Consider the following 23732-nt stretch of genomic DNA (forward strand, 5'->3'; position numbering starts at 1 on the left):
CACTTGGTGATTCAGAACCCAAGAATAACCAAGCTGTGTGCTGGTAGTAAAGATAGCTTGTTGTGGTGATGGATGGATGTAAAAGACCCAGGTTTCAATATTCTCTAAATCATGAAGCTCCCTGGATGGTCTTGAGCAACTTATTTTTTTCTCAGTGCAACCCACCCTAGGTAAAGGGACCCCTGACTGTTAGGTCCAGTCACGGACGACTCTGGGGCTGCAGTGCTCATCTTGCTTCATTGGCCGAAGGAGCCAGCATTTGTCCACAGACAGCTTCCGAGTCATGTGGCCAGCACGACAAAGCTGCTTCTGGCGAACCAGAGCAGTGCACAGAAAAGCCGTTTACCCCTCTACTTGCACTTGACATGCTTTCGAACTGCTAGGTTGGCAGGAGCAGGGACCGAGCAATGGGAAGCTCACCCCATCGCAGGGATTTGAACCGCCGACCTTCTGATCAGCAAGTCCTAGGCTCTGTGGTTTAGACCACGGTGCCACCCGCATCCCTTCAAGCAACCCACCCTACAGGGTTGTTTTTGTCAAAAAATGAGATCCCTTGAGGAAGGGCAACATGGACATGCGATGCGCTGAAATGAATATCCCAGGCAACCAGGAAATTGTGCAGTAGCTAAGATCAAGAGCTGAGATATTGGCCTGGTGCTGGTCAGAGTCACTCATAGGCCTGTTCTGGCTCTGCCCATCGTCCTTATATGAGCAGAACCCTGGATATCAGTGGGCACTTTCCTGCAGCCTCATTGTACAGTTTCCCTGGGAACTGCTTTATGAGACAGGGATGCTTCTGGAGGCCAGCAGGTTTGGAGGCAGGTAGCCTTTCTGCTTCCCATATGGAACTGGGAGCTGCTAGTATCTCCCCTCTACCATACACCTGCTACTTGTGGACTTTTCAGTGTTGAATATTGAATGCTGCTAATCTCCCCACCCCAAGGTTCACAGGATGGATATCTTCAGGTAGTGTCTGATGCTTGCTTTAAAAAGGAAATATATGTCATATTTTATTTTTGTATTGGAACATGCAAATCTGTCTTATACCGAGTCTGTCCATTGGTGCATCTAGCTCAGTATTCTCTACTCTGATTGGCTGCAGCTCTCCAGGATTTCAGACAGGAGGTCTCTCCCAGCACTACCAGGGGATGCTGGGGATTGAATTTGGGAACATCTGCAGATGCTCTAACATGGAGCTAGGAACAGATTCCCCATGGGACCTGAAGTCATGCAAGTTACAATATCAGTTCCTCCATTAACAGGCTGATTATATGCATGGTGCATATAAGCTTTTCCTATTATTTCCTCATGGTACATGTCAGAGGCTCAGGAGCAGAAGAGCAGGGGAGAGAGCAAATAGAGAGCGGAGGAGAGGAATCAGAGGGGAGCGTAGGGGAATATGACAGTGGACCGAGAGATTCCATGAGCTTCTCCAGCGAATCAGAAGATTCCCAGGAGGGGGCACCTATGGTAAGGGTGAGGCGAGTCCCAGGGGGGACGATCCATAAACAAGGAACCAGAGGGGAGTCCCAAAGGAGTAGCGGAGGATTAGGACCAGTTCCCCCACCAGAGCACAGTGGGGGGGAAGAGTCACGTGAGTCAGGACCAGCTTCTCCTCCATCGGGGAGTGGGGAAACGGAGGGAAGGCCAGGTCCAGCTAGCCTCCCCGAAAGGGAGAGCAGTGACACAAGTGTAACGGTCAGAAGGAAAGTGGGAGGCTGCGCGCGCGCGCCAAGTTCAAATGTGGAGGAGCGCGGGACAGCAGAAAACCCGGATTGGGAGCCAGGTCCTAAAGCCCGAAAGAGGGGGGGAGAAGAGTCGGCAGAATCAGCGTCAGAAGAATCTAGGAGGGCTGAGACTCCGACTAGCAGGAGGACCCAGAGAAAGAAGGAACAGAGGAAGAGGTGGAGTAAGGCTAGAATCTTAAGCTGGTGTCAGGGGGGAGGAGATTCAGATGGGACTTCTACGGTCTGATGCATAGACGTAGCGTTGCGCGCTGCGCGTCTGGAAATGAAACTGTACTTCAATAAAGACTTTTAAACTTGAGGAAGAAGCAGCGTTGGTCTTGTGTGAGCTGGGACCTTGGGCAGCGCTGACAGTACACTATATGTTGAAGTGTCTGAATTAATCTGTTATAGGAAATGTTGAGTGCTGAGAATTTTGTCTCAGCAGAGAATATTCAGATAAGAGGAGATTTGGGTTCTTTCCCACCCTACAGTTCTCCAGCTAGATTGGCATTTCTCTTCTTCCCTGAGAAAAATGCCACATATTTCAAGTAAAGCATTGGGTTCTGGAGTTGTCTCCATCCAGTTTTTCTTTCATCCTATTACTTCTAATTACTTAGCTCTGTGCCTCTCTGCAACTTCATATGTAGCTGCCTCAAACCTCCTCCGTGTTTGCTGTCGCATCTCCTGAGATAGTGAGAGGTGATTGATTATGGTCATTATTTCAAAGTACCATATGAAAATCTCTGCCCTATTCATTAATTGTCTTAAAGAGCAGCCGCCTTTCATGGGGGGAAAGCTGTCATTCTTCAGCAAACTCCAATTAATTTCATGCATGGTTTTTACTTGTATTTTCTTGCCTACCCTTGTTTATTATCCATATTCATTAGGAGATTTCCCCCCGAACCCAGCTTAATTAGTGGTGCTCTCTCAGATGTCTACTTTTGCTTTTGATTTCTCCATTATTGTATCTTCTCATTTAAAACTGGGCCATTTCTAGCCAATGCTCTTTCTACATGGGTGAGGTCATGTCATAGGCCAGGTGGAATCTCTCTGGGGAAATCTGTGTGCATGTTGTTCACATCCGCACCCTTGAGGTCTTGGTGTGGTCTCTTCATTCACTGTGTAGGATCTGCCAGGGTCACACCCATCTACCTGGTCACACGCAGGGGGAAGATGCTCCAGACCAGGTGTGACAGGAAGTCCTCCTGGCTGGAGCAACATTTCCCTGTGTGTCCATTCTCTGGACAAACAGGAAATGTTGTATTTGACTGCTTCAGTGATGTTACATCCCACACTAACTGGGGTAGGAAAAGCTCCCTCCCCCGTCTCTCTCTCTCTCTCTCTCTCTCTCTCTCTATATATATATATATATATATATCCCACCCTCACTGTCTCTTTACTAATTTTCAGTTAACTGAGCTCTAGTTCTGCAGGTGTCCAGAAATCAGCTCTCTGTTTAGGACAACTTAATTCTAGCTTCAGCATTATATCAAAGACTTGCATCAGCATATGCAATCAGCAACAGCAAACTTTCTGAAAGATGCCATAATAATTGTTGCCAAATTTGTCATAGATCTCTTGTTATTCTTCATAAGCCCTGGGGGGAAATACAGAGAGAGAGAATGAGAGCGAGCAAGCGAGTGAGCGCAGAGAATTCCTGCAAGAAAAAAGCTGCACTCCTCTGCTGGGAACGGCAGGTGATAATGTGGTCCACCTCCACCACCCCCAGTCCCTAGCATGGAAAATGATCCATGAAAGGAAAAATATTGAGCAAAAGGATGGAGTCAGGTTTTTGTTTTTTTAAACATTTCCTTTTGGTATAATTTTATTTAAAGGAACAAATCAATTTTCTGACTGTGCGGTGCAACGTGGGTGATTTGCTATAGCAAGCAGGATACCTTTGGGGAAAAGACAAAAGCTTAAATTTACAGGATTTTAGGAAGCAAGCATAGAGGTTTGGTTGCCCTTGTTTCTGTGGCTGGAAGAGATGTGCTTGATGTTTTCTTGCACAATATAAGTCAGGAGTCAGCTAACTTTTTTAGCAGGGGGCCGGTCCACTGTCCCTCAGACAATGTGGGGGGCCGGACTATATTTTGGGGGAAAAAATGAACAAATTCCTATGCCCCACAAATAACCCAGAGATGCATTTTAAATAAAAGGACACATTCTACTCGTGTAAAAACACCAGGCAGGCCCCACAAATAATCCAGAGATGCATTTTAAATAAAAGGACACATTCTACTCATGTAAAAACACGCTGATTCCCGGACCGTCCGCGGGCTGGATTTAAAAAGCGATTGGGCCGGATCTAGCCCCCGGGCCTTAATTTGCCTACCCATAGTATAAGTGTAAGGCCTGGTCATGGATTCAAGCTTTATGGATCCTTGAGTGTGTCAGTGTGACTTAGGGCTGAATCAAAATCTTCTTTCCTCCATTTCAGTTTGCCATTCACAAGCAGTGACATGAGGGATACAACTGGGTGTTTTGTTGGGGGCAAGCTTGGGGTCTTGCAACAGCTGCTGCTGCTAGAGGTTGCCACTTTATTTCCCATAAGTACTATGGGAACTAGGCCATATCATTCCCAGGGGGCTTCATGAGGAGCGGGGTGGTGGACACAACCCAGCCCCAAAAGTTTTTTGGGTTCAGTTGCAGTACTGCTCACCTCACCAATTTTGTGCTGAAAAGTCTAACAAAAGAACTTTAAGTTCAACTTCACTTTGACCCTGAGAGCAGTCGGCAAGGAGATACTCTTCCATTTCTGCTCCTGTGACAAAATTACTTTCCTTGCCCCTCCACTCCCTATGTGAGACTTTTCCCAGAGCCTGAACCCTCACTCCAGCAAGTCCATATCTAGTGTGAGTCGAGGAGGGTCTCCTTTATCATCCAAGCCCCTGGAGATGAGTTATGAATGGACAGGCCCATTAAAAACTGCTCTGTCCAAGTGTTAAACAGGGTTGATATTAAAGCCATCTCAACCCACTGTTGTGTAAATTTAAGTCTTCAAAATTTGGCATGAAAAACACAGAGGTAAAAAATAAATAAAGGTGTTTACAAGGTCATTTAAGGGTTGTGGCACTGCCTCTGTTTCTGTAAAAGATATTATTTCCTTCAAACTTTTAAAAACAGGTGGACACCATGGAGCAGCTGTTGAGGGGGGTGCTCTTTGCCACCCCACACAATACAGCAGTGCAATGCAATACAGCAAATTCCCCTCAAAGCCACGGGACAGGATGACATTCCATCACTCTCAGGGGGATTTGTACATAGAAATTATGGCTGCCTCTGTGTAGACCCATGGTTCCCAATGTGAGGCACACACTGCACAGAGAGACAATTTGATTTTTAAGGGGGGAAATTCAAGAATGAGTTATTAACAATGAATGGCCTTTTAGACTTCCTCCTTGTGAATAGGAGTTCACTTTTTGAATAATAAGAATTATATGTCACAGGGGGGCATAGCTTTCAATGTTTCCCTTTTTTAAAGGGAAATTCCCTTATTCTGAATAGGATTCCTCGCAACAAAAGGGAAAAGTTGACAGCTATGCGGGGGGGGGGGGAGGCATCAGGATTTTAGAAATGCTTAGGTGGCGCATGGCCAAAAAAGGTTAGGAACCAGTGGTGTAGGCCATACTTCCTGTACTACTTTCAAAGCACAATACAGTCTTTTTCTGGCTTCTGGTTTACACCATCATAGCAGGCTAAATTTTCTCCACGAGAATCCATTCCCGTGTACACAGTCATGTGAATCAGACAAATGCCAATCCCTCTTTGCAACTATTTCTGTGCAGTGCTACACAGCTGCCATTATTGTGGAAATCACTGCAGAATTCTGGACATGTACCACATGTTCACTGGTACTTTGTCCAGCAATTGTGACTGTGTGCGCAAAGACACCCGAGCGAAGAAATTTAGTATGAGAATCCGTCTTTCCTTACACTTCATCAATACCAACTGATATTTTGAATACATATCAAAACATGATAGCAACATGCAGTAGACTTCCTTATGAAGCATCCCCATATGGGCAAATCCAATGAATGCGCCAGATACACTTGCTAAGCAAATGCAGGAGAGAGAGGCAAGGAGCCTTTCTGAAATAGAATTTAAGGCAGATGCCCTTCCCATAGCAGGACATTTACAAATGGTTCATGCATGTTATCCAACTGGAATGTGGAAAATTTAACAAGAATCTTCCTTCTAATTTGCATTGCACAAATCTCCTCAACCAATTAGACACCAATTTTCTGGGGAATGTTCAGCTCAGCTTTTATGGTGTTCATTCATTAGTTTAATAACTCACTTGCAGCATTTTTCTGTTCCTCCCTGGTGTCTGTGCCCTTCTTCCGTTCAGACTCCCCGCCTTCCTCTTCTCCTTAGTCAGCCCCTTTTCTGAATTTCTTCATAATCTCAGAGTCCTCACTAAAGCCCACAGCAGAAATTTTGGCAGATCTGAAACTTTAATAAAATAGTGTCGGGGGTCACCCTCAATTACTCAGCTGCAAGTTGATTCTGTTTCCATGGACTTTCTTTTTCGAATGTTCTGCCTGCTGGGGACTATTATTCTCGTTCCCCAATACCTGGGAATGGGTCCAGATTTGGTGGTTATAATATAGACACAAAAGGAGGCAGCGAAGAAGCAGTGGCTGCGCTTAGCCCTTCAGGCGAGCAGTCACTTTTTAGCTGGATGCATGTTTATTGTATAATTAATAGCTGGTTGCTTGCTCGCTCTCCCTCTGTAATCCAGCACAGAGCACTGTGCCAATTCCAGTCTCCAAAGTGCTTTCCAAAAAAGGTGTGGCTACAGGAATGGATTATTCAAATCCTCTGGGCTTTTTTCTGTGTTTGAATGCTCTGGTTCTGAACACAAAATAACAAAACTGCCAGCCGCAACTTGGAACTTAGCGATAGCCTCAAAGGAGCAGTTTTAAGGGTTCTCCCATGGAACACATGGGAGAATGAGGAGCACATGGAAATGAGATGATCAGCAACTCATAGGAATTGAGTCAGACCTATTGGTCCAGGATCCACCTAGCTCCAGAATTGTCTACACTGACTGGCAGTGGCTTCCCAGGGTATCAGGCAAGGGTCACTCTCACTCTTACCTGGAGATGTGAGAACTGATCCCAGGACCTTCTTTATGCAAAGCAAATGCTTTGCCATTGAGCTAAGGCCCTTCTCAACTCCATCACCTTTTGATCATAGGTGTGCTCCATCCTGTTGCATGCTATTCTGTCCTCTCCTGTCCCATTGTGTACATTTTCTACACATTTTTACATAAACACACACTTTTAAATGCATCCAGCCACAATCCTCTGTTTGCGACTCACTGTCTGACTTACATCCATAAGATGCACATTTTGTAGTCATCTTTTGTACAACATTTACAATGTTTTGCACACCAAAAGTCCTTGCAAAATCTGAAGAAGCATGGCATTTGATTGGGAGTTGTGTTTAAATGCACAAAGCAAGTTTGGAAGCATTGGGTTGGGTGCAATTGCAGCGAGAAGCAGCCCAAGCATACCCCCCCCTCTCTAGGAGTATCCTGTGGGCAGTGATGTTAGTGTATCTAACTACTTCACTGCTTTGAGAACAGGATGAAATGCTTTGCTCCATGCTCTACAAAGGAGGCAAGGACTCAGCCTCTCTCTGTCTCCAAAAAGCTCTCCAAGGATAGCTCTGGTATCTGTTTTTAATGCCAATGATTTAGACGGCTCAGGTTTGACTTGCACAGTAACTACAAGGGGTGGTGGTCTCTTCTTTTTCCCTTTATTTTTAAGGGCCAGTGGGGAACTGGCCTTCCCTATTCCAGCCACTGCAATGAATGAGAGCACACCCATGAACTGAAGTCTTGACTTGATTCTTGGTTGGGTTTTTCAGTTGAAGGCTACAGGCAACTGCCTCTTTATATAACACACCCTCCAATATGTTGAAGCCGTAAGCTGGGACATGTATCTTCCCGGCTGCGCTCCTGCACAAGTCACAGGACCCACGTGAGGTTGCAATCTTGTGTGTTTGGGGGTGCTGTGCTGAGCGCACGGTGCCCCCTAAAACAGGATGTCCCAATTTAATAAGGGCAATTGAGGGGTATGATATAGGTGTCACATATTATGAATCTAAGTAGCAACCATATAACTACCTCCAAATGATAACTGGTATAGAATGGATAAGTTTGTTGTATCATGGAATACTTGCATTTATGGGATTGAGATGGCTCTAAAAAGCTCTATGGAGAAAAGAGAGGTGCTTGCATTCATGGAGGTGGACAGGACAGTTGCACTCTGCCCTGGATCCTATTCCACAAGGGTTTAGGGTAGGGGCAGGTGAGCAGGTAAGGAGAGAAGAGGTGAGGTGTAGATGCAGTGCAGTGTTCAGAGTAGTGTAGTGTTGGACCCGGTTCAGATCATAAGAAGCTCCCTGGGTGACCTTGGATCAGTGACTACCTCTGAGAGAATAAGAACATAGTCTACCTTACAAGCTTGTCATAAGCATAAAAGGGGCATGGTTGAGCATGGAGAACTATGTATACCCATGTCCTTCAACCTTGGGTCCTCAGATGTTGTTGGACTACAACTCCTATCATCCCTTACCATTGACTAAGCTGACTGGAGATGGATGGGGGTTGCAGTCCAACAACACCTAGGGACGCATGGTTGAAGAACACCGATGTACAACAGCTTGAGCTCCTTGGAGTAAAGGTGAAATATGAATGTAATAATGCTTTCTTCTGCAGCCATCCTCCATTGCTCCTGCCTCCCACCACCACCTCTGCTCCTTGACCACATCTGAGAAATGTAGTGTTTGTATATGCAAGTACATGCCTGGCATGGAGTGAATTACTTTGCTATTGAGAGTGCATATTTTCTGCAGTTCCAACCACCGTGTTCATTTCTTTCAGCAGTTATTGTTTATATAACATACAAAAAGTTCTACCTGGGATTCAGATAATTTAATGGTGTCACTTCTGCATCATACATCACTGCCATATGCCAGCTAAAGAGAGTCTGCAGCAGAAAGTGAATGTGTGATTTTACAAATGATGTATGAACAAGGACATAGCCTGGAGCAGGTCTTTGCAATGCTGAGAGCTGCAAGTTGCTAGTGTCCCTTGGGGAAGTTCTACTGGTAATGGGTTTGTGTTGTATATATACTGGAAATACAATATATTAAAGCCCACATAAGCACAACGTGGTGGCCTGTTCTCCATGCAAGTCTCCGAGGATTGGTGGTTGCTTGTCTTTCCCAGCAAACGAAACTGCTCTGATTAACCTTGAAGTTAGAGAATATGAGAAATCCTCCATCTCGAAGCTGATTTATGGCAGAGGTGGGCAACATGCGGCCTGCAGGCTGTGCATTGCCCGTAAGGCACATTTTGTGACCTACGTATCGACTAGATACCAAACCACTTGGGACAGCAATCTGGTTGGGTGTGAGCGACTCCCTTTAAGTTTCCATATGTTCAAAATGAAGGTTGTGTTTTTTTGCTGTAGCATGTAACATTGCTGGATGGTATACACCTCCCCAACCCTAATAGGAAGTGAGGCGTCAAAACGATGTTTGGTATGAAAATATGTGTGAGAACAGAGACAAGGAATCCTTGGTTGTAGGACTCCTAGCATCCCTGGTCATTGGCCATGCTGGCCAGGGCTGATAGGCATTGGAGTCTAACAACATCTGGAGGGCCACCAGTCCCCAGTCCTTGTGGCAGAAGATACTTGACTTTAACTGTGAATTGAGTTATATTTCTCCTCCATCCCTATGAACAGATTGCATATGAAAGGGAATAGAACATACTTGGTTGGGAGCACCAGGAGTAGACTTGGGTCTTTCTTATTTCAGCAGTGTCCTGTGGGAAGCCAAAATTCAGAGCCCGCTACCCACCTCTCAACTTCTTTCCTGCTCAGTTCACTACATCATAGCTGAGGTGCTCTGTGGTGCTCCCTAGGCTCAGCACCCAGTGCAGCAGAACCAGTCACGCTGCCCTAAATTCGCCTCTGGAAGCACTGTCGTATATGTAGCATATTGAGGCCAGGGTGTAAAGTGGGTTGATTTTCACACCTCTCTTCTTTTACTTCATTAAATGTATGCAACTCTTTGAAGGTGACCGGAAACTGCAATTAATCCATAATGCGGCAGCTAGACTGGTGACTGGGAGTGGCCACCGGGACCACATAACACCGGTCCTGAGAGATCTGCATTGGCTCCCAGTACATTTCCAAGCACGATTCAAAGTGTTGGTGCTGACCTTTAAAGCCCTAAATGGCCTCGGTCCTGTATACATGAAGGAGCGTCTCCACCCCCATTGTTCACTGAGATCCAGTGCCGAGGGCCTTCTGGCAGTTCCCTCATTGTGAGAAGTGAGGTTACAGGGAACCAGACAGAGGGCCTTCCCGGTAGTGGCGCCCGCCCTGTGAAACACCCTCCCATCAGATGTCAAGGAAATAAGCATCTATCTTACTTTTAAAATAATAATAATAATAATAATAATTTATTATTTATACCCCGCCCATCTGGCTGAGTTTCCCCAGCCACTCTGGGCGGCTCCCAATCAGTGTTAAAAACAGTACAGCGTTACATATTAAAAACTTCCCTGAACAGGGCTGCCTTAAGATGTCTTCTGAATGTCAGGTAATTATTTATCTCTTTGACATCTGATGGGAGGGCGTTCCACAGGGCGGGCGCCACTACCGAGAAGGCCCTCTGTCTGGTTCCCTGTAACCTCACTTCTCGCAATGAGGGAACCGCCAGAAGGCCCTCGGCGCTGGATCTCAGTGTCCGGGCTGAACGATGGGGGTGGAGACGCTCCTTCAGGTATACAGGACCGAGGCCGTTTAGGGCTTTAAAGGTCAACACCAACACTTTGAATCGTGCTCGGAAACGTACTGGGAGCCAATGCAGATCTCTCAGAACCGGTGTTATGTGGTCCCGGCGGCCACTCCCAGTCACCAGTCTAGCTGCCGCATTCTGGATTAATTGCAGTTTCCGGGTCACCTTCAAAGGTAGCCCCACGTAGAGCGCGTTGCAGTAGTCCAAGCGTGAGATAACTAGAGCATGCACCACTCTGGCGAGACAGTTTGCGGGCAGGTAGGGTCTTAGCCTGCGTACCAGGTGGAGCTGGTAGACAGCTGCCCTGGACACAGAGTTAACCTGCGCCTCCATGGACAGCTGTGAGTCCAAAATGACTCCCAGGCTGCGCACCTGGTCCTTCAGGGGCACAGTTACCCCATTCAAGACCAGGGAATCCCCCACACCAACCCGCTCCCTGTCCCCCAAAAACAGTACTTCTGTCTTGTCAGGATTCAACCTCAATCTGTTAGCCGCCATCCATCCTCCAACCGCCTCCAGGCACTCACACAGGACCTTCACTGCCTTCACTGGTTCTGATTTAAAGGAGAGGTAGAGCTGGGTGTCATCTGCATACTGATGAACACCCAGTCCAAACCCCCTGATGATCTCTCCCAGCGGCTTCATATAGATATTAAAAAGCATGGGGGAGAGGACAGAACCCTGAGGCACCCCACAAGTGAGAGCCCAGGGGTCTGAACACTCATCCCCCACCACCACTTTCTGGACACGGCCCAGGAGGAAGGAGCGGAACCACTGTATGACAGTGCCCCCAGCTCCCAGCCCCTCTAGACGGTCCAGAAGGATGTTATGGTCGATGGTGTCAAAGGCCGCTGAGAGATCCAGCAGAACTAGGAAACAGCTCTCACCTTTGTCCCTAGCCCGCCGGAGATCATCAACCAGCGCGACCAAGGCAGTTTCAGTCCCATGGTGAGGCCTGAATCCTGATTGGAAGGGATCCAAATGGTCCGTTTCCTCCAGGCGTGCTTGGAGTTGTTCAGCAACCACCCGCTCAATCACCTTGCCCAAGAATGGCAGATTTGAGACTGGGCGATAGTTGGCCAAATTGGCCGGGTCTAAAGATGTTTTTTTAAGAAGCGGTTTAATGACCGCCTCTTTCAGCGGGTCTGGGAAGGCTCCCTCACAGAGGGAAGCATTCACCACCCCGCAGAGCCCATCGCCCAGCCCTTCCCGGCTTGCTTTTATCAGCCAGGATGGGCAAGGATCAAGGAGACAGGTGGTCGGTTTCACTTGTCCAAGCAGCCTGTCCACATCCTCGGAGGTAACAGATTGGAATTGATCCCATGTAACAGGACCAGACAGAACTCTAGCACGTTAAAAGACATCTGAAGGCATCCCAGTTTAGGAAGTATAAATAAATAATAATAATAATAATAATTATTATTATTATTATTATTATTATTTATTATTATTATTATTTCATTTCAGTGAAGCAGTTCCTGGAGGACTGTTGTGTCTTAAATAGCCAAATATCCCTTTTCTAAACAGGGATGTGTTTTGATTAGGGTTTCCACAATTTTAATGGACAGCAGCCCTATGCCTGTAAAAGGCAGGTGTTCTCTTCCAGAGGAACAGACTGATTGCAAAAGCTTCAGTTGCTGATTGTGGCCAGAGAGCTTCTGTTCATTTAAAAAACAACATGCACACACCCCAAGTCAACTCTGTATCAAATGCTATTATATATATCCCACAGCAGTATTCTTCAAACTTGGTTTTCTAGATGCAGTTTCCATTATCCCAGATCATTGGCGAAGCTGGCTGAGGGTGGTGAAAGTTGGGAGTCCAAAATATCTGGGGCCTCAAGGTTGAAGAACAACTGAACTATATGGCTTGTTTGATTTGTTTTTTAATATTAGGTACACATTTCTTTTTTGAATAATTCCATCATTCCACTTTTCTTCTTGCTCGCTCCCTTCTACTTTCCTTGTTTCATTTTGATTGCAAGCTTTTGGCAAACTTTATTTTATTCCGTACTGGATTGTGATGCATTCAGTACCATTTTGCTGCTCATGAACATTTGGGATTGCTCAAGGCAAGATGCAAATAAAAACTCTGTATGGAGAAGTCCTTGAGGGACCTGGCGGCTGCTTATGTGAATGGCTGCCCTGAGAATTCACTTCCACTTATGATTTGCTTAAGCATTTGAGGAGCTGAGTTTTGAACAACAGAGGGAGGTGTTTTGCTTCTTGGGGTAGCATGAGCAGGGGAGCAAAGAAGGGGAAACCTGGCTCTTGAGTTTGGTCTGGCCCAACTAAGAAAAGTTTAACTGCATGACCACACCTGTTTAAGTTGTCTAGATCCCCTTCCGGGCAGCATTTAGAGCTTTCTTTCCCCAACCCCTACTGAGGTCTAGTCATAATTTTTTCTTCTTTGTTTTGGCTCACTTGTTCTGGTTGGTCCTGAAAAGAGAGTTGTTTTTATCTCCTTTGTACTATCAATGAGGGGCTTCATTTGGTTTGCATTCAGCCTGCTTCACTTTATTTAGCTTCCAGATAATTAGGTCACATCAAGCAGTGTGGAGGGATAGAGAGAGAAAAATCTGCCAGTGTGGTGTAGTGGTTAAGAGCAGTAGTCTCGTAATCTGGGGAACCGGGTTCGCTTCCTTGCTCCTCCACATGCAGCTGCTGGGTGACCTTGGGCTAGTCACACTTCTTTGAAGTCTCTCAGCCCCACTTACCTGACAGAGTGTTTGTTGTGGGGGAGGAAGGGAAAGAAGATTGTTAGCCGCTTTGAGACTCCTTAGGGTAGTGATAAAGGATGGGATATCAAATCCAAACTCTTCTTCTTCTTCTGATGGTATACACACCCCTGAGGCATCTGAGTGACAAGAGGTCTACCTAAAGCAAAATCTCTTACATCTTACCAGCTCATCCTTGGGCAGTGCTAGAGCTGCTGGCTCCTCATGAGGTTTACTCCCAAGGTATGTGATGCTGAAGCTGTCAGAGCTTCCTCAGCACATCTCTAAGGTGCTTTGGCAAGGCAGAACAGGGAACCATTTTTTTTTAGCAAACCCAAGGCTTGAAGCCAGAGTGGAGAGGACTAGATAGTGAGGCAGGATACCTGCACAGAAGAATGAAATGGAATCTGGCAGTTAAATAGTTAATTGTGTTTCATATTGTGGTGTATGGCATCCTGATTCCATATGGGGGAGCAACAGTGCCTTTAGGAACAGCTGGAAATATAGAAATTAAGGAGGTGACTTCCGCCCATCCCATTTGCTTGTTTATAAAGTGATAGGGGAAAGTCACCTGCTTAATTTTTGCACATTAGGCTGCTCTTAAAGGCACTGGAGCAGAGCTCACAAATAAGTTGGCAACCCTAGCAAAACCTCTCTACCCAGGAAAAGTGACGATGTAAACAAAAACAGGGCTGTTATCCCTGGTGAGTGGAGTTCAGCTTTGTAGCGAATTGCCTTCAGCATGAATCAAAATAGTTAGCAAGAAGGTTTAGCTGAATGATTCCACAAGTCTCTATTTATGATAGGATAGCCAAGATTCTTACTGATAGGGTTCCTGTGCTTCATGGAGGAAATACACAAATCCAATGATATTCTTATACCACTGTTCGATTACTCCATTGTGGTTCACACCAGAGCAAGTACATTTCAAGTGCAATTGACACATTAAAATACATCAAAATCCACGATATACTTTCTTGCCATTGTATCCGTACTCCAAGACAATTGTAACTTGGTGATTGTTTGCTTTGCTTGTCTGGGACATCCAGAAATTCAGCTTCTGGTTGCGGATCTGTGTTTTGTGCTACAAAATATGTGTTACATAACTGTGTCAGTTTGCATCTCAGCAGGCTCTAACCCCTGCTGCTGTGTAAATGAAAATGTGTTGTACCTTCTTTAAAAGGAGTCTATGAGAGTGGAATGATAAGTTTAATGAGTATTAGCATTATGCAATAGGAACTAATTCTCTGCCCTCTAACCTCATCATAAGGTCTCTTGTGCATTACTAAAAGAGAGAAAATAAAAGGCAATAGGTGTAGCTTCAGGGTGACTCACCAGGTCACCCCAGTGTTTAAAGGGCAGGGTTTTGTTTTTTAAAAAATGGTAGAGTCAGCATAAAATGGTAGGGTCAGCATTTTTTTAAAAAAAGCAGGGTCAGCATAAAACATGGCAGATGACACCTTATCTTCATGCAATGTAGTGCCTGAGTGTATCAGTGCATTTACTCCAAACCCACCCTTGAGTTAATAGGCACTGATATTCAACCATTGTGCTAAAGGCTCTTAGTACAGACACATTATGTGATGGAAGCTGATAACCTCTATAATGCACTCCAGAGTATTTTACTCAGAGGTAACTCCCAGGGAATTCAATGGGACTTACACCCAGGTGCATATACACTGGGATTGCAGCCTAAATGTTAGATATACTGAATCATTTATATTATTTATGTTGTGAAAATATAATATAATATAATATAATATAATATAATATAATAAATATACAATATTATATACAGCACTAGACATACTCAGAGTAAACCTGTTGAAGTTAATCAACATGAACAGGGATTTTTTACAGTGGTACCTCGGGTTAAGAACTTAATTCGTTCTGGAGGCCTGTTCTTAACCTGAAACTGTTCTTAACCTGAGGTACTGCACAATTTCTGTTCTCATCCTGAAGCAAAGTTCTTAACCCAAGGTACTATTTCTGGGTTAGCGGAATCTGTAACCTGAAGCGTCTGTAACCCGAGGTACCACTGTATTCATTTGGACCACACACACCCAAGTGCACAAAAGTGTCACTTAGCTGGATGCAGCCCACTGGAAAGTATTACATTTTTCAAGCAATACTGCACACCCCACTATGATCTTTTTCACTATAAAATCAATTGTTGCCTTTCGACTTCACACACCTGTCTGAATGCTTTTCTGCTGCCTCCTGAGGACCACTGTGCTTACCTCTTGCTTTTTTGTATGGCTGCAGTGATGGGTGCTCTGGAGTCCAGAGGGGTGCTGCGGAAGATGAGTGACATGCTGGAGATGATGGTGAAGAGGATGGATGTGCTAGCCAGGCTGGAGAATAGCACGGACTTCCGGAAAGGGGAGGAGACACATTTCCCTATGGACAGGTTAGTAGTACCAGTAGATATGAAACATTGGCCTGAAGCATTCATTGATACAGGTTCCTCTTTTCCTGGATCCAAGAAGTGGGTGAGACCCAGATCTGCATGCTCTGATTTCTCAGCTCTTTGATTCTGATGGCAGGCCCTTGGTCAGCATATTATGGGTTCAGGAATATAGCTTAATTCAGGGGTGGTCAACTTGTGGCCCTACTGGCGTTCTTGGGCTACATCTTCCACAATCTCTTACTGTTGGCTGTTCTTGTTGGGGCTAATGGGAGCTGGAGGCAGTGGCATGTGGTGAAATTTTTCAAAGGAGAACAGTTAGGGCCAGAGCCGCCTGCTTGCGAGGGTGGGGAGGGGAGGGCCACAGAAGTGAACATCTCACCTCCCTCCTTAAACTGGACAGAAGCTTCCTGAGCTTTGGGAAGGAGGCAGGAGGGCTTTTGGACCCATTAGAGCATTGTGCCTCCCTCTCTAAGCCGGGCAGAAGCTTTCCTGGCTTCGAGAAGGAGGTGCCAGGGGAACATTTAGGGGATTAGTCCCTCTAGTCCACTGACCACACACCACTGGCTAGAGGCCAATAACACATGGAAGACCATCGATTCCCTGTCCCTGGCTTAAATCATTAGATGGGTTGCTATTTTTTAACCGGAGAACCGGACATTACCTTCATGGTTAATGGTCCACCCTGCTTAGCAAGTAAGGTTTCAGTATTGCTCCTTGCAAGTGATGGAGAAGGGTCAAGAGCACTGGTGAGTGGTGCAACAGGTACTGTATCATTAATGTTAGTTGTAAGGTCTATTTCTCCAGTGGCAACTCTCTTCAATAGCACTAGGTTTTCAATTGTGGGTTTTTCCTATTGCCATTTAGTATTAGAGAGTGGAGGGTTTTGAGCTTCAAGCACAGTCTTGATCTTGAGCAATCCAGTTACATAAATTATTTATCCGGGGGAATCTGATCCAAGAATCAGCTGCGGACTGTGTGGGTAGGGAGGTAAATACCCTTTAATAAGTTACTATCAAACAGCATCTCCATAAGGAATGGAATCAGAAATTCTGTAGGCACCATAAAATGACTAATTACCTCCACATAAATGATTGGTTTTAAAATAATGACTGGAAGTGCAATTCAGTTTTTACTAAGGCTAACAACGTCAGTTAATTTGTATGATGGATTGACTGCGTGTTTTGAAATGTAGAGCTTTTAATTTGATTTCAACTTGATCTAGCTCTTGAGAGTGTGCATGGTTAGTTTCTGATGACTGTGCAATTGTTAACAATGGAAACAACATTTTTTAAAGAACAAAAAAGTTGGGCACTGTCATGGAACAAAGTTAATATTCAAAGTAATTAACACCACAATAATCTAGTAACAAACAAACAAACTCCCTCCCCTCTCTTTCTCGCTCATTATCCACTTCAAAGTATTTTGTGTATTCAGACAATAAATTTCCCTTGCTTACTTAGGCTGTGAACAAACAGTGGCTCCAATCTGAAGAAAGTTACTTGGGCTGAAGTGACCTCAATAAAACTAATGGGTCTTTCTTTTTTCACAACTATCCTGTCATACTCAATTTCACTGGAATTTTAAATGAAGCAAAAACCTTTCCAGGCGGGAGGTCAACAGGCCAGTGGCAGACTTTGGGCTCTCAAATTTCAGAGGGGGCCTGTGAAATGCTAAAATATGGCACCCCCTGCCTCTTACGCTCCACTCTACATCGTTGTTGCAGCGCCCCCTGCAGCTCTGGTACCCAGTACTGCTGAACTGGTCATGCTACCCTAAAACTGCCTCTGAACAGGCTTTCAGAGACTTAGAGGTGATACTCATGCTAATTTCCTGTCTTCCCAAGGTCTCAGGTGAAACAGATTTTGCAGGTTTTTGTAGCGCTTCAAGCCTCACTCTGGAAAAAACTCAAACCAGCCAGGATGACAACACAATCCTGTGCAAGTCTAATAAGATGTAAACCCCACTGGAATCATTCCCTGGTAAAAGTGTGTGGAATTGCTCCTGAATGTGCATATTACATGCAGAATATCAAATGCTCTTGCTGTAGGCTATAGAATATAGGTTAGGAATGACTGAAGGTCAAATATTAATACAATCAATCACCAAATAGATATTAAATAGCATGCATAGTCTATCAAATATTGGAAGTCAAAATTGACTTCAGGCGTTGAGGCATTGAATATTTAGCAGATATTGGACATCAATAACGTATGAGAAGGTTTTATGAAGTTAATGCATTTTGGTTGTAGCACACACACACTCACACACACTCACACACGGGGAAAGTGCTGAAAATTGCGTTGCTGTATGATACAATACAGCACCATTGAGAGCTCCAAAGGTGCTAAGCCACTTTTTATCTGGACTATGCAGCTGAAATCGATGGTGGTGCCCAGTCTTGCTCCTTCCCAATTATCTTATTTTCTTTTCACTGCAGGGCTTGTAGTACAGAGAGATATCTGCACACCATTACTTCTTCTAAGCCCCAATAAGAAGCAAAGGACTTAATAAGCCCCTGGTCTTTGGCTTCATTCCAGTTCAATGGTCCAAGCCTGCTTTTGAAAGAGAGAGCTGCCAATTTCCTCTATAATGCAGCAGCAATCTGCTTTGAAGTTAAGCTTTGATTAAGTTAGTAGCAAATAACTGGGTGGCAGAGTATTAAGTTGACTGCAGGTTTGCTTTGGCAAACTCTCCTCCTCCTCCTCCTCACCCCACTAGCCACACTTTTCTCCATCTGAAAGCTTGTTGGCCCCTAGATCAAAGGTCTCCTTGGCAGGGGCATCAGCTCTGGGGGCAGAGGAACTTTAGACCCCCAAAGTTTTAAGGAGGGGGCTCAGGCTCCTCAATATCCAGCAGCAATCTCACGATGTCATGCAACGTCATGTGTCGGACGTCACAATGTCGTGCTTGTGACGTCATGATGTTGTGCGATGTCAGGGCGCTGTGCATGTGATATCAGCCCTCTCAGTCATGGGTGCAAGCCAGCACCAATACTCCCTGGCATGATTTTTTTCTTCTTCTAATCTTTGAAAGGGAAACAGACATTCAGGCCACCAGAAATGTTATGACCTGTAAATGGGTTATGTGAGTTATCTATATGAGAAGTCAAAGCTAGCTCTGGATAATCATTTAGGGCATGTCATACAGTGGTAGAGAGACAAATGAAGTGGCACATTCAAATTCACAGATCATGTAGATTTGTGGGAAAATAGCGTGTTTATCTCCTTCTCTAAACTCAGATGCACTTGACCAAATAGTAACAATAATAATCTTGAAGTAAATGCAGGCATTTGAAACCTCTGGATTTATTAGTTAAATGGTTTTCAGCTGATTTGAAACAAGATCTCCCTAGCTGTTTGCTTTGTTACGAAGGCATTACAGAACGGCTATGAACATTTTTAAAATTCTCAAGGATGTAAGGGACTATTAGGGCGCAAGGCCTAGAAACAGATGGGGCTGGATGCTGTTGGCAGGATTTTCAGTTTATTGATCAACTGCTCGAGTGGGTGCACGGATGTTTGTTTGCTTGTTTGCGAAATTTCTATACTGCTTTTCAGTTGGGTGTCTGAAAGTGGGGTGCCGAGCCAGCCAAATAAAATTAATTAAAATCCATGACCACGTTTAAACAGCAAAAATCAATATATAAAACATTGAAACAGCCAAGAACATCAGAAAAAGAAATGGCAGACAACAAAGCTTACTCCCAAATGCTGTTTGTGTGAAAGGATGGCATGTGAATGTGTAAGAACAGCTGCTTGATATTCCCAAGTCATGGGTTCAGGATCCAGTGGGATCTAGCCTGCTGCCTATGATGGCTATCTAGGGAGAGCAGCTCCTTACCTACATGCTATGGATACACCTGTATGATGGAGAGACTGCAAAGTGCATAAGGAATCCAGGGTATTCTTCAGGTCTCTTCTGACAAATAGTTTCACTGAATTTGGCACTTGCCCCAGAACTTGGATGTCTTTGTTTTCTTTGTTACCTTTTTATCCTAGATAACTGGAGCTCAGGGTAACGAATATGCCAACTTTGGTTTTCCTCAGTTTCTCATTTTTCCAATCTTAAATTCATTTCTCCATGTTTCTGCAGCAATATTCAGTTCTTTTTTAAAAAAAACTCACCATGAAAATTCAGCAGCAATTTAGTGTGAATTTCTCTGAAGAAGCTCACTTTTGTATATAGTTGTGACTAATGTACCCAGTGCTCCCCCCCAGGGGGTACTCAAGGGTAAGGAAAACTACATGAAGGTCTTCTATCGCTGGTATATAACTGAAACTGAAACTTTTTACTGTTATTTTACGTTAAGAAAGCATTTCTGTTGCTAAAAACCAATAAAGATGAATTGGGTGGCGGGGGGGGGGTGGAGAAGGGTATGCAGTACCAGAACCTCTTTTTGTTGTTGTTTAAAAGTGTGGCGCTTACTGTAACAACTTCATGGTGACTACCAGAACCTATTTTTCTAGAAGAAAACCACTGAATGTACCCTAATATTTTTGTATATTATCTTCACCAATATATGTAGTTATATGCACACTTTCTCCTGATAAACACCTTTTTTTTTAACACATTGGTTTTGTATGAGAACTGCATCCTAAAATCTGAAATGTGAAGGTGGCTGTGTTTCAGTTCACATATTGGTTTGAGACGCCTGAATTAGGTAGTTTCTCATTCAAATATACTGCCCCCCTCCCCATTTTATCCTCACTTCAACCCTGTAAAATAGGTTAGCCTAGATGCTGACTGGACCAAGGTCACCCAGAGAGCTTCTTAACTGAGTGGGAATTTGACAGTTGCATTTGTGGCCTATTATGCCTGTCACAATGTAATAACAAGTAGTAATGTCTTGTCACCAGAGCAGAAACCACTGCACCTGCTACCACAGTGCTCCCTTCAGTAGTGGAGCTTCATGCTCTGGCACCGGGGGACAGAGAGCAGGTGGGGCGGGGCTGGAGCATGTCCTAAGGGCGTGACATGCTGCCCTCAAGGGCGTGGCACACATTCTGGGGGTGTGCCGTGTGCCCTGGCACGCCGCCTGCAGGGGCATGGTGCCCAGAGCGGGAAGGGGGGCAGCCGTGATGGCACCCCACTGGGGTTGTGCTGCCGGGGGTGGTGCACTCCCCCCGCACTCCTCTTCCTCCGCCAGTGGCTCCCTTAGCTTAATTGAACCCTGCTGCAGGAGAGAAAGGCCATGTCTGTGCTGCCTAGACAAAATGGCTGCTTAGTGTTTCTAATACCGCTTGGGATATATGCAGATACACTAGTTACTTATAAGCCAGAAGAAAAGAAGAGCTGACCCCTTGATTCCCTGATTAATTCTAGGCCAGGAGTGCTTTAGGGAAGTGCCTTCAGCACAGGATGCATCTTTCTGCTCACCTAAACAACGCTCAGTTAAGTGGTGATAGCTAAAGGAATATCTGTTTGGACAGATAGTTCTCCCTGTTCTCCTCTCTCATCTGCCCTTGGTAATTAATGCCCAGTCTTGGCAGTGTTGATCCCAAATTGGCAAATAGCTAAGCCCTTGTGCCTTCCTATAAGGAAACATTCCAGCTCTGAACAGAGAGAGAGAAAGAGAGAAAGAGAGAAAGAGAGAGAAGAGAGAGAGAGAGAGAGAGAGAGAGAGAGAGAGAGAGAGAGAGAGAGAGAGAGAGAGAAGGCAGTCTTCCCATGATGGGGCTTTGTGTCAGACACTGCCCATCCTGAGGAAATGCTGTCAATGTCCTTTAATGTCAAGAGAGAAGCACCCTGTCTTTTTAGCCCAGTAATTAAGTCTTAGGACCAGCTCTGCAAATTAATGTAATGCTTGAGCCAAATTTGAATAGTCAAATTCTCTTGTAGTTCCTTTTGTCTAAATTGCTTGTTCTGCCAATGCATTCCTCTTTCTGTGGTTAAGGTACTTCACTGGCAAACATTATAGTCTGGTATGATGCAATTAAAAAGCAAGAGCAAACCTGAGTGCCTACGTGTTCTATAGAAAGCAGTAGTGAGGATGGCTGATGGTCAGGAACGATGGGAGCTGCAGTCCAGTCATCACTGGATGGCACCACATCCCCCACCTGCACTCTATAAACATTGCTGGCCAGATTAGAAGTGGGGACTGGGGAATTGGAATAACTCCATTCCGAAAGGAAGAGGAGAACCCACCCACAGTCTACACTCTTAAGCCATTAGGAGGGACTCTCTGCCTTTGGAGTTTGGGGGGGATAGGATATAAGTGGCTGGTGGCAAATACTAAGAAAAACCTAGAGGAAATCCCAATGTGCATTAACCCATGTAAAAGAAGGTGGGGCAAAGTGTTAAACTCCTGTAGACAACTGGTTCATGACCAGGGAGAGAGGGGTCATGAACCCAGCCTTCTGATTCCCAGAACCAGAGCTCTGCCATTGCACAGAGTGCCAGGTTTCCAGGGACAATAATTGCCAGGTGGTGCTAAGCTACTATCCTGAATTGAATTCATACCTAGTTCCTGCTTTGAGTTTCTGGTCAAGGCATCCTAGTGACTTGGAGTTGCAGTGGCTTGGAACTGATCTCCACTTCAGGACTAGATGGAGGAATGTTCAGGTCTTTCCTAGGCTTTGCCAGACAAGCTCGTTTGCTCTTTCAGTGTGTAGGAGAATACAGTGGTATCTCGGGTTACAGGCGCTTCAGGTTACAGATGCTTCAGGTTACAGACTCCACTAACCCAGAAATAGTACCTCGGGTTAAGAACTTTGCTTCAGGATGAGAACAGAAACCACGTGGCGGTGCGGCGGCAGCAGGAGGCCTCATTAGCTAAAGTGGTGCTTCAGGTTAAGAACAGTTTTAGGTTAAGAACGGACCTCCAGAACGAATTAAGTTCTTGACCCGAGGTACCACTGTATTGCAGTTTTCTTGGTAGGCTGGGTGATCTGAGCTTACCCTCACCCATGGTATATAGTTATTTGGAGGGGTATGTGGGACATAAATAGGACAGCTTTGCTGTGTGTGTGTGTGTGTGTGCATACGTATGACATACGCCATCTTTGCTGTGATTTAACTTCTCTTTCACTTCTCTCGTTCTCTGGAACCAGGAGAACTGAGACTGGCAAGCACTTTTTAATTCTTCAGATGTTTAGGTGCAAGCAGATGCAATAAAAAGGTGTTAATTTCAAGGCAAACCTCATTTGAGGTTTCTAATTAATAGCACTGGCATGTTGTTTTCTTGTTCAGGGCTCCTGGAACACACCATCTGCAGCACCACTTTTATCCAAATTGGTGTTTTTTTTGAAGAAGTCTCTGCTACTTAAACGCAGATCCCAAATCAAATTAGAACAGCTCGTTTTCAACACCCCTTCATGAAGAAGAATGAGAATGGAACCTCTAGGTGTTCCGTAGAGCGCCTGGGCAATCCATCACTTTGCTCAGATGCAGCTACTTCTTCCTGGGTGGAAACATAACAGCAATCCCCAGGCGGCAGCAGCAACAGAGCACAGCAGGGGCTTCTGGGCCAGTGAGTGGTGAAGAATGGCTGCTGTTGCATCAAAATGAGGAGAGGGAGCTAGAGTAGAGACAGCATGTCCCCGTTCATTCATTATCCATGCTGAAATCGCGACAGGATGTCAGGGGTAGTTGGCAGCGGACTACAATGACTTCAGAGGCTGCCGACAGTGCTAGAGTTTGGCCCCGCCAAAGATTCCCAAATAGATGCATCTGTTGGTGCGTGGCGAGAGCCGCCACATTGTTTCCTTGGTCCTGTGCCTTTAACAGCATAAAATTGCAAGGGAAGCTTTTCTTGGCATGGAGATAAAGCAAAGAATAATGCTTAGTTCACTTGTTTAATTTCTGCAGGTCAGACACAGGAGAAGAGCTGCATATAAAAGGAAGGGAAAGTGGCAATCCTGTGCTTGCCACGTTCATGGGAGAATTAGTAATTGTGTGTTTTTTTGTAGAACGTATGCAGGCATTTCAGGGCAGGGGGATGAAGGAAGGGGGATTTACTTCTTAGCCCCCACTATAGTTCCAGTGCAGAATGGGGGCCCCCACAGGTGTAATTTGCAATGGGAGAGAAGCTTTTGTTGTCACTGGCCTCTTTCAAGGT

General features: G+C 45.2%; 1 protein-coding gene across 1 annotated transcript in view; it reads left to right on the forward strand.

Annotated features, from left to right (window-relative positions):
• Positions 1–23732, forward strand: part of MGAT5B (alpha-1,6-mannosylglycoprotein 6-beta-N-acetylglucosaminyltransferase B) — a 171318-nt gene that overhangs the window by 55801 nt on the left and 91785 nt on the right. Inside the window, exon 3 of the mRNA XM_053376036.1 lies at positions 15532–15676. Within this exon, the coding sequence (XP_053232011.1) occupies positions 15532–15676 (145 nt within the window). The remainder of the gene's footprint in view (positions 1–15531; positions 15677–23732) is intronic.

Source organism: Podarcis raffonei, chromosome 2 (genome assembly GCF_027172205.1).
Source record: "Podarcis raffonei isolate rPodRaf1 chromosome 2, rPodRaf1.pri, whole genome shotgun sequence".
In the NCBI taxonomy this organism is placed as follows: domain Eukaryota; kingdom Metazoa; phylum Chordata; class Lepidosauria; order Squamata; family Lacertidae; genus Podarcis; species Podarcis raffonei.